Genomic DNA, 12,452 nt, shown 5'->3' on the forward strand with positions numbered 1-12,452 from the left:
ACATCCCTGCCTCATAGTCCTGGGATGCGGTACGTTCAAGAGCTTTGCAGAAAGACCTGAAGCAAAGAGGGACCTGTCAGGCTCCGGCAGAGGCGGGTGCAGAGCACCGCTAATTCGTTTGACTGACTGCAAGCTTGGCTACCATTCCAGGGGTGACTCATGTTCCCTGAAGGGTCATGGTACAGCAAACCCTTATGCTTCTGCGACGTTTGGACAGAGCATAGCAACAATTAAGTGGATTACTCTTCAATGCGTTAAGTTTATGCAAACTGTATTTCTTCATTAAGTGGCCAACGGCATGCTGGAAGGCTCACTCAGGGTTCCCTTGCTCTGCCTTTCTCTGGGGCAACCTCTCTGTTTCTTCAGATCACAATTTGTATCATGATGTCTGTTTATTTCAGAAAGAACCCCAGAAATGTCTTTGCTGTTTCAAGGCAGAGACCACGGATCCTAGGGGTTTATTTGAAGTGTAGTTAAAATATCTTACTATCACACAACAAGTGTAGCTTAAGTGTAATCTGTTCACATTTCTACAATAAACTTGCTATAACTTTGCCAGGCATCATATTCATTACTTTATGCCTTTAAATACAAGGGAAGTGGGGCTCATATAAAGGAATTTTTATCTTATTTTTTATTCCAATGTACGAAATGGAATTGGCCGATTCATGTGCACTAAAACTATGTTTAACCAACTGAAATAATCTTTGTTTGGACAATTCTCTATATACGGGTGTCCTCCATAATCCCTAAGTGCTATCAATAACTACATCTGCAAGACTTTCTGTTGAAAACCCATCACAGCTTCGTCAGTATGGGCGAGAAAATGACTTGCAGTAGATTATTTCACAGCTGGAGCAAGACAGGCATCAGGCGCAAGATCATGACCTACACTCTCAAAATTCAGGCCTTGATCTTCTCCCCAGATCTTGTGGTAACTTCGTAACTCACTGACACTGTCTGGCAGCCATCTAGTTTGTTAAGATTTACCAATTCGCTCCAGCTGAGATCTTCACAGAAGCCAAGGGGACCAAGCACCCAGCTGTCATTCAAATCTGGGAAGTCTCTTCATCAGCAGATGCAAAAGCTTTCTCCTTGGACAAGCTCCATCTCAGTCTGCTTGTCGCAGAAGCAGAAAAAGCCCTTGATTTTGTAACATGAAGTGTTTAGATAAGAGACATGGTAGTATTGTTAAACAAAGAAAATGAGGCTGCAAGACCTCACTAGGATAATGAAAAATAACATAAAGACTTTCTCCTCTTGCCCTCCTTTTCCCTTCCTATTTTTCCATCTCTACAGGAGTCAGTGGGAGTTTTATCCTCGTGAGACCTTTCCGTTCACAGCAACGCTCTTGTCTTCACAATGACTGTCTGCCTCATAATTTGTGTTTTCGTTGTTTACAACAGGAGAATCCTACGCTGTTCCTCTCAACTACATTTTAAAAATGAAATGTAAACATGAACATTTTGCTGTTATTTTGGGCAAAAAGAAAGCTTTATTGGGCTGTAGGTTGCTGAATGAAAAAGACAGAGAAGAGTAGGGAAAAAAAGAGGAGGGATAGGGAATGAAAATAACTAAAATGTAAAAAGAAAACCCTGGAAAACCTACACGAGCCATCTTTCACACTGCACTGGTTTTGGATGGTGAGTCCTCTTGCTCCGTGTGGTAAAAACAAAAAGTATGTGTCACATTATGTGAGGATGATTTTCTCCAAATTTTTATCTGTGCCTTGGGAGCTCCTGGAGACATTAATTAGTTCCTTCTGCCCTCCCGAAAGGGCTGACGGTCTGGCATTATCACTATCAATGTAGTTGGAATTAAAGTGAGGCTCCTACAGTGTATGACCCAAGTTTTAAAAATAATCAATCCTTTTTCTAAGCATTGTTTAGTATGATTTCAAGATAATAAAACTGCTTTATGAAAGCACATACTCACTGAATAGGCTGAACTGTTGATTTTAATGATTCTGTTTTCTGGCCATAGACAAGAGGCTACTCTCAGATAATTTAAAAAAAACACAGGCTTTAAAAAAAAAAAAAACAAAAAAACCAATAAACCCCACAACCCTGAAACATCCAGAACTGTGGTTTCGACACAGTTGCAATATACTGTAGGAAGCTAATTCATTTCATAGCCCAGCAGAGGACAGACTCTGCAAACCCTGGGTAAGGATTTGCTGGAGAAAAGTGAGAAAACACAAGGCTTTGAACCATTTGTTCGGATAATTCCTCTCTCTCTCAGTTCATACACTAACTCTGACCCATGTTATTGCGCATTTGAGAGCAGCACTCTTAAGCAAGCCAAAGGGATCCAGAGGGAGGGATGGAGGGCAGGGCTAAGTGGAATGATGTATGTATGAGCACATTTAACAGATGGTTGTACGTTAGTCTCTTTACATTGCACACATTCTGAACATAGCCTGCGTACTCCTATGCGACAGTGCAGCACCTCATGTGCTCTAGGCACCAGAATACAATAAATCAGACCAATAATTCAGGCAGACAAATAACGTGCAGAGAATTGACTGTCACTGGTAGACCAGAGAGCACCAGAACAGAGTTAGTTATGCTGCAGAGTTACTCACACGCTGCAACACTAAGGATGTCTGTAGTAGCATCTCGCACCCTAAAGAGAGAACTGAAGAAGGACCCACAGTTTACCCATCTAATGTCTTTGCTTCTCTTTACATCTACTTAAAATGAAACGTCATTTTGGCAGAAAAAAGTCTGTGCAGCAGGTCAATTTTAACCAGCAATGACCACAAGGATCTTGGGCACATCACACGGAGAACAGCCCACCCGACAGTGGGAGAAGCCTCTCCCACAGAGGACAGAAATTGCCTGTTTGGTGTCGTCAGTTTTTGTAGCAAAAGCAAATTCAAAGACAAGTGGAGAGAAAAGAGTATCAACAAAGCATAGTGCACTGCACGTTTACCTTTACAAATATCAATTTATTTCATCAATTTATTTTGCTAACTTTTTTTTTTTTTTTCTAATAAGAGATTAAGACCTGCCCTTGGCTGCTGCTGAAGGTGAGGGATGTCCCAACTGCTCTAAGTGGCCGGAGAATGATGCAAATACCTTAAAATGTAATAAAGTTTTGGGCAAGTCTGTTGATCGCATAGAATTTTAATACTTACATTGTTTTGTCATTTTTGAAATCTAATAAACATTTCTTCAGCAGACACTGGTGGCTAAAGGTTCTCTGGCTTGCAGTTTGTCTTGTTATTGTAAAATGAGGCTCTGAGCTACTGCTCTCCCAGGACTATACATCTTTACTGCCAACATTTCATACTATTTGGCCAGACAGTAATTCTTCAGTTGCCTTCCTCAAAACAGTCCTGTCCCATATTTTTTTGGCAGAAACTGGCCAGTCATTTCTGGTTTGCTGAGGTCTTCGGTCCTTTCTTTCTCCCTAGTCTCACAAGTAAACAACACAAAAATCTGATTCCATGCTCTGTTGCTGTAGCATTCATTACTTTCTGTGCCAAAGTCCTTGCATTTTAAAATATTTACCACATCGGAATACTGGATTAAGAAAGCTACAGAATTAAAATCTGCCATGCTTGCTGTGTTAAAAATAAAAGACAGTGAGTGACTAGGGAGTCCAGTTAACAGCTTCCACTTTGAGAATGTACACTGTTGAATTTTCACTCATTACTTTTGTCCTCTTACTACTTTAAAGATAATATAATTGTAAACATTATGTAAAAGTAGTTACAAAAGTAGTAAGGACATTATTAAATTCTTTGCATAAAATGGGTACTTTTGATATGGAAACAGAGAACACGTGTATTTTGAAGGAGGGAAGTATATTTGGGGCAAATTGCTACGATTATAGAGTATGCTTGCACTCTTACTTTGTTACTTTGAGCTTATGATGGAGAATCATCACAATTCAATCAGGGTCAGCTCTGAAACTTAAGCTTCAGTCTAACTAGTTGTAGACAGTTGCTTAACGTAGACCAAAGTCTGATGACTCCTAACATTTTCACAACCACATTAATTGACCATCTTTTAAGTCATATAGATGGTGAACTCAACTCATAGCAGTCACTTTTAATACAAAATATGGCAGAGACACAGTACACTACAATAACACAGAACAGTAGCAACAGACTTCTGCCGTTCCCGTTACAGCTCAAGATTTTGCCATGCATTGATTTTTATTTAACAGGCAGTCAAAGAGAACTTGCTGTGCATAGGTGGCTTCCAAAAACTAAAAATATGTTTAATCATTTCCATGGTATCAAGAGAGGTTTTATTAAATTATTCTGGCCTGTTCAGCTTTTCAAACACATCCAGTTTACTCACTTGTGCATTTCTTAAGGACTTCATCCTCTAGCAAACGTAACCTGTATGATAATTAAAATCTATTCCATGGAAAAAAGGGAACGGAGTTTGACATAGGACAGTTTGACATTGCTGCAGTTAGCTGTGCAATAAACTCTTTCTAGATTAAGTGTTCTTGATTATTAGCATGTAATGACAAAGCAGTCTATAATTGCCATGAAGTACCATCTGTCCAAGGCGTACAAGAATCTTTCATTTGCTTCCAAAGTGCTCTCCCTTTTCCCCCTTTCCTCTCTCCTTTCCTCCTTCATTTCTTTCAATAATTTTCCTGGTAGTCTTCTACATACATGCCAAAGTCTTCCAACATTTGTCTCACCTGGCAGCTTAAGGGACATCCTATCTCTATGGAATTCTACTAGCTACTCAGATATTTTTCCCCCTCCCTCTCCGACACAGTTTTATGATTACGAATCAGACTCACAGTCCTGTCATGGTTTGTAGAAAGACCAACATGAAGGACTGGTGCCTCTTTCCATATAAAACTCACAACAAATAAATAAACATCTGTATGCAAACACCAGTATTTAAACACATTCAGCCAAAGTAACTGAACCAAGCTGCCTGTAGCTTGAACACTGACAATCTGAAAGATAAATCCAAGATGCTCATTATGTATTTCAATAGGTATTACAACAGTAGAGCACTCACACAGAATGTTATCAGGAATAATGTTGTAACTGGATATTTTCTGGAGAGCTTTGCAAGACTAGATGAAGGATCCTTCACTTGCTTAACAGTGTGTTTTTACAGGCTTATTTTCCACATTATCTCTACAGCACTGATTTTTCAGGCCGTTTGACCTTTGCTACGCTACACAGCAGCACTGCCTATAAATATTTTGTAGGGAGAACACAAACATATTAGAGATGGCAAGGAGAAGGATGCAACAGGACAATACCTGAGAATGCTTGGAGACCCAGTGGCGCAAGACATTCAGGACACGATTCGTGGCTGCTCTGCGTATTATGAATTCTTTGTCGCACATGCGTTCAGAATTGTTAAATCCTGTGCCAAAAGAAAACCCACATTAATTTTAAGGAAGGTAGCAAACATTCAAACATAGGATTAATAACGTGGGTAAACTGAAAGCTCATGGAACATTTATGTGTAATAAAAGGAAGGATGCGTATATAGATTTTCAAGTATGACCATTTGGGCAGCTGAAATTCTGCAAAATCAGTAGAATACAACCCTACTCATCATAACTAATACAGACATGTCCTTCTGTTCAGTATTCAGTTTCAGAAAGATAGAGAACATTTCCCTTTGTCATTAACATCAGTTCTCTCTCCAGTACGGAAAAAACAGAATCAGACCAAAAATGTACAGGGCCTGTAATCAGGCAGATTACAAAAGGAAAGTAAGTGCGATTTAGAAAGGAAAAAGAGGTATTATAAATTTCAAAAATGGTAAAGAAATGGGGGAGGATAGAAGTCTAAACACAGAGGAGAAGAAGGTAAACACAGAAATGTCCCTTCGTGGTATTGTACAGGCTCTACTAGTCGAAAGAGACTGTTCAAATAAGCTATTTTGTTTTTTTGCCACTGGAGTGACAGGAAAGTGGGCAGGTATACAGAAAACACATTTACAACCACAGCTGCCTGAAAACAAAGATTTGCCACCTTCAGCATTTCCCCACACATCTGGTAAAGACAACTTTTTTCCATTCAGCAATATTTACTTACAAAGAAATGGTTTTAAAAACAAACAAGAAAGTTAACATTCAAACCATTGCTTCCTTCTCTTCCAGTTTCTGCTTTATCTCGATAATAAATACAACCTGCATGATAACATAATGAATACATTACTTTAATAATAATGAAATTATTACATTAAAACTCCAAATTGAAAAAACAAACAAAAAACTCTGAAGACACACTTGAGAGTTTCTTGTCAGATTTGATCTTACACTGTCCTGCTTTTATTTTAACTCAGTGCAGAGTCCAAGTAACAACTGGAAACACTGTCCCATATGACCAGGACTTTACTATTTTTTTGGCATAAAAGCTGCTCTAAATCCAGTGTATTACTATAAATAGCAAAGGCAGATTAAACTTCTATTTATTCTGTGAGAAACACATTGGAGGTATTCTTAGAGGCTAGTATTAACTTTGCTTTATTTTTATTACAGACAATCCCCAAAATCCAAATTTCTGATCTATAATTTTTGAAAGATAAGCAGGGAAATAAACGTTTAACTTCACTCTTACATCTTTTACTGCAGGTTGGACACCAAACCACAAATATATTTTCTACACTTACATTTCATTGAAGCTTTTAACCTATGGCATATTACACTGTAGTTGACATCTATGATGCATTATCAAAGGAAGTTTCATATTAAAACATCTTCAGGAGTTTCATTGCCCATAAACAGCAAAGTAAACAAAATCTCTGAGGCTTTACTCAGTAAAAGGTAACCTAGGCAACATTTTGCTTGTTAATTTGCCATGCCTTTCACAGTTAACCTCTTGCAGAAGCAATTAGGCATACATATTATAAACTGTTCAATTAGCCACTTCATTGCAGCAATGAAAGTCACAATGAAATTTATATATTAAAGCAGCGGAGTGTTTATCAAAGTAACATTAAGGAAAAGGACTTTCAGCAAGCTGGAAGGAAAACAGAAAGAAGCCTACAGGGACAGTTTCCAGTCAGCTGCAAAAGAATAAAAAGAACAAGAAAGGGAAAAGGAAAACCTCCAGAGATCACACCAGCAAACTTCTGTGGTCCTCAGAATTTCATCAATTTTTAAGCAGTAATTTGTTGTGGAGAAAAGGCAACATGTTCACCGAGATCCACACTGTCAGTATTTAATTTTGAAATCTCGAACCTATAAATGGACATCTCCATTTTTTTAAGAAAGGAATTTAGCTGAACATGGACGCATGTGTGAACTTAGGTCCAAGTGGGTGATTCATTGTAAATCTTCAGGTACAAGACTTCAAATATCTAAATCAGTGAAATCTCTGTAGGGAGACCTTATTGCAGCCTTTCAGTACTTAAAAGAAAGATGGGGACAGACTTATTGGCAGGGCCTGTTGTGATACAAGGGGTGGTGGTTTTAAAGTAAAAGAGGGGAGATTCAGGCTAGACATGAGGAAGAAATTATTTACAGTGATGGTGGTGAAATCCTGTCCCAGGTTGGCCAGAGAGGTGGTGGATGAACCATCCCTGCAGACATCCCAGGCCAGGCTGGACGGGGCTCTGAGCAACCTGAGCTGGTGAAGATGTCCCTGCTCATGGCAGGGGTGGCACTGGATGGGCTTTGAAGGTCCCTTCCAACCAGAACTATGATTCTATGAAATACATTTTTTTCAAAATAAAACTGGAAATCCATTAACTCCATTCTGACCTTGTTTTTAAATAGCAAACAACTCAGAAAGGCAGGATGCGTTTCCTTCTTTCTTCGCACAACGTTTATAATTTATCATTCTTTATAGAAACAAAAAATAATCCACAAGTCCTCAAGCAACACTTGCTGTCCAAGATTAAATCTTCAGATTAAATTTGAAGAACATCACGTTCATGACCTTTTCTTGTGGAAATGGAAAGGAGTGGTATATCCACTGTTCTCTGTACACCGGCTTAGCATCCTTCCATTTGGATGTCTGGCTTTGTCTCAGTGTTTTCCCTTAGGACCTGGTTTGAGTAACAGCAGACCCCAGGTAGGCTCCAGATTCAGTATCTTTGACAACAGCTCAGCAGACTTAGGCCTTAAGCCAGAGCGAGTTATGCTGTAGAATACTACATGAAGTCCTTAGACCTTGCTGAGGCAACTGACGCTGGAGCACGACAAAGCTACTGGGACATGTAATGTTCAGAAAAAGCCTCTGCCTTTGTTCCTCTTCTATGATCTACCATGCTTTTTCCAAGGAAATGCTTTTGCATTCTATTCCTTCTACATTGAAGGAACACGGGGCAGTTCAGAACAAAGGGATTGATTATACTCCCTCTTCAAGTCATAACAATGATCTGGGCAATGCTGGAGACTTGCACTGCAACAAAGATGAACTGCCCCTCATGAAGGCAGAGATGGGCAAGTCATCGTTGAGCAGTGTGGAGAGATCTGCAAAGACGAATAATATGATGTTCTCTAGGTCTATCACCAGAAGACATGGCGAAGTGTGAACCTGTGGAATGGTGCATAGCACACTGCTGGCTCTTTGCTTTTTCATCCTGAACTGACTTGGACCTGAAGTGGAAGCCAAGTCTGCTAGCATGCAGTAGAGATGGTTACCATCCATACCATTAAAATGCTATGGACATTAATTAGATTAGTCTCAAAATTAGTTCTTTAGTAACTGCTACTATTCACTAGATAAGCTTAAGTAGATTTATATACTTTTTTAAATTAAAATTGTAGACAACAGTCACAGATTTTTAATCTATCACCTATATATCAGAAGTCTATTTAAGTGTAAAGTAATACACAGATGGCTAACAGCAAATTTATTCAAAACTAATGTGTCAGCTCCCTTCCAGTCAGGTTAGCAACAGCTAAAACCCCCACCACTTAAGGCACTATACTGTATAATTCCTGATACTAAGAAAATTATGTTGTGTTATTAATCTAAAGTTAGTGAATATTGAAGATGAAAGCAAAAGAAATCTCAGTATTTTTTACAGTAATCACACAGATCTTTTTAGTAATGAAAAGGTACTCAAGTTAAGAAAAAAGGTACTCAAGAACATTTAAATTGGACAGAAGAGTGGTATTAATTTCAGGATCTTACAAAACTCTAAGAAAACAGAAAAAATGTCAGTGGCAAACAAGTACAATCAGTAGGTACTGTTACTTTTTGGGCTTCTAACTTTGACAGAAAAGGCCTAAACAAAACACTAAAAAACCCCCCAATTAATGTTTATTGCTGTAGCTGCATTAATATAGGAGCAGAAACATGCAAAAGCAAGTCCTTGCCTAGCGTTTGTTTTGCTCCTCCTAACTTTCAACGTGACATGGACTTTGGAACAGGGCCTGCAAACGGGAGATGACCAGACTAAGATCTGATGAAGCCACTACAGGAGGTATCTAAGCAGGCATCCGTGAACTTTGATGATGCCATCTGTGTTTCCAGAACTTTTCACAGCACGAACTCCTTCTAATACATTAGTTTTACTGCTGCTCCTTACTTCCCTCTCTCTCCTTCTGCCCACCTAGTCCTCTCTTAGTATAACTCCAAATAAAACCCTGAGCCACCATGACGACCGCAACTATTCCATATGCATATTTCAAAGAGCCCTGTATACAAATTTATCTGTAAATGGCACATTCATGCTGCCACTTACAGACAGCTCATGTGTCTGCTGCTCTCCACGCTGCAAAAGGGAATCTAAATCTTCCAATCCTGTCCAGTTTTGCAAGAGGTAACAGTGGTGCTAGTCTAGCAGGATCTCCTGATGTTGATCTGCAAGGAACAGGCATTTCATCACAGGTTTCATTGCACCCTGAGGCATATCTCAGAGACCATCCTACCAAACGGTTTCCAGTTAACCTTTTGGCATTGGTGCATCTGCTCTATTATTCCACATACACTTTTTTCTACCTATTTTTGAGCTAGGAATAGTTTTTAATTCTGATTATACAGTCTCTGGCATCATATTACTCCTGTCCATGACTGGGAGGCACCCTTAGCCATATAGGCTATAAATATAAGTGGACTGAAACATCAACGGAATAGCTATATCTGATCAGATAAAATTTCATCTGTCTTGGTATCCAGAAACAAATGCTTGTGGAAATAATCTTTAAAAGGGGCAATTTTGAAATGGTCTTTCCCATACTGTGTTATTATCGGTGTTGAGCAGTCTGGGGGCCAGCTCCACACATTACACTTAAATCAGCGGGAAAGCAGGCATGGTTTCTTATGAGATCATCCTCACTGTGGTTCCAGGAGAGGAGGGGTCCAGTATAGCAGGATTGCCAACTTTTGCAATGTTTTGATTGGGATTCTGTGTGGAACTGCCCTGAAACAATCCATGGTGAATATCTGTTTCTCTCCTGAAGGAAGCAATCTTTCTACATGAGAAATATCAGTAACATTTCTTATCATTAAAGAACTTAGTGGGCTGCCGCTCCAGTGAGTGCTACTTTCAAGTAATGTTTTTCCCCAGTATCTGTTGAGATTAATATATACTGCTTCCACAAATAATTTCTTCACATAACAGTGATGCAGAACTTATACCACAGGCTGTCAAAACACAATGTTAACCTGCAGCATTGCTAGTTTCAGTGAATTACTCCTTTCAAGGTAATTGAATCACTCTGTTCATGTACTTCTCTTCAGATTATGCTGTGCAAAATCCAGTTCGACCTTTGGATGTTTTTGTTATGTGCACTATAATCAAAACTAATATTTTTATAGTTTACACTATCACCACAGATTTAAATTTTAAAAAAGTGCTGAATAGACGTATATCTCAACACCTGCTGACAAAACTAGACTAAATTATGGCAATACCTTGTACATAGATAGCTCTTCTTATGTGGAAGTCTGAAGCACTTTCAGTGGTTGATATCACTATCTATCCCATTAATAAATCAAAGCCCGCAGGCAATCAGTGCCTACAGGTAGGACGTGTCATTGTTTCCACCTTTGGAATAGCTGCACTCGGGACCAGATCCAAATATCACATCACGTGTGAGTGTGGGACAGAGAACAGACCGTCTCCTCAAAAGCTACTAAGACGACCCTTTAGCAAAATCCTGTCCTGTTTTTTCTTGCTCTACTGAACAAACCTGACTCCATCAGCAATTTACATTATTTCCTCTTTAAAATCTACCTTGGCCAAGAGGAACATTTGTTTTATGTTAAATTCTGCACTGTATATCTTAAATGAAGTACACTTGCTTTTCTATTTAAGATGTCAAAAACTCTCAGTCTAGTAACAGTAACCATAATATCTGCATTTTGTATTTCTGCATTAATACAGCAGCACACAATTCCTGAGCACAATAATTAATATGTAAAAAGTTTTGATGATTCATATCTTTTTCAGAGTTTATCTATACATTTCCATTCACAAGATTTAGAGGTAACTTGTTTTAAATTTTGAAGGGTGATTTCAACAAGTTTCTGGTGTCTTTCTCAGCAAATAAACTTCATTTAAGAAAAAGACTTTGTGTCAGTTTCACCAAAATACTCTGGAATCATGCACTGAAGCTGAGTTAGCACCTAACATAGGAGAAAATTGGACTCTACTACTTGAGGAGGTCAAGCAAACCTCACAGAGTCCTAGAGAAGTGTAAAGGGAACATTCATAGTTCATAAAACAGATGACATATAAGCAAAAAAAAAGAGTAAAATATATTTCTCTGTCTTATGTTTATTTTCTTCTGATGAGTTGTGGGCCACTGAAGAGTTGTGGGCCAGTTTCATGATGCAGCCTGGCTCAAATCCTGAAAGCTTAGGCTTGGCAAACATCAGTGTTACTTTCTGACCTGGATAAAGAATAAATAAAAACCGCAGGCTTGGAGCAGAGCAGTTTTCATCCACAGATTAAAACTGAAAAATCCTCTCAAATATATGCAGCACAAAAGGAAAGCCTTCCCAAAATACATGTGGTACAAAAAAACTAACTAGGAAAGGTTTTCATTGACATACCTAAAAAAAGTTTGTATGACTGCCTAAAGATACCCATCCTTATTGGTGCTCAAGCAAGCAACTGTGTTTCACACACTTCCACAGAAACGTATCAGATAGTAAGTAGCTTAATATAAGAAAACTACACTGGCAATGACTCTCCTTTCCTTTTCATATCTCTAATTATGATATCAGGTTGCCATACACTAGCCAGCTGGAAAAGGAGCTGGACAGAGCTGGAAAAGGAGACCACATTAACTGACAGGAAAAAAAGCATAAAAATGACGATATCCCACTCACTGCATACAGAATAATGTATTTGATCAGCAAAACAGTTCCTCCTATTTTTTCTTTTATTGTAATTATCAAATGTGCACATTCAGATTTATAATGGAGCAGGTCATATGAGCAGCCTAAGGCTTGGAAGTAGGAGCTATCAAGTTTAGCCATGATCTTTGGGTTACTTCAGTTTAAGAAAGAGCCATATTTAATCATTCACTATGCCAGGGTTTGAGTT

The 12,452-nt window shown here is 38.7% G+C and overlaps 1 protein-coding gene across 3 annotated transcripts in view; it reads right to left on the reverse strand.

The window, feature by feature from the left end:
* Positions 1–12,452, reverse strand: part of RASGRF2 (Ras protein specific guanine nucleotide releasing factor 2) — a 125,934-nt gene that overhangs the window by 23,134 nt on the left and 90,348 nt on the right. For all 3 annotated transcript variants that reach the window (XM_082075210.1, XM_082075209.1, XM_082075211.1), the window contains one exon: positions 5,251–5,357. In XM_082075210.1, the coding sequence (XP_081931336.1) occupies positions 5,251–5,357 (107 nt within the window). The remainder of the gene's footprint in view (positions 1–5,250; positions 5,358–12,452) is intronic.

This window comes from Streptopelia decaocto (genome assembly GCF_964273445.1).
Source record: "Streptopelia decaocto genome assembly, chromosome: Z".
NCBI lineage: Eukaryota > Metazoa > Chordata > Aves > Columbiformes > Columbidae > Streptopelia > Streptopelia decaocto.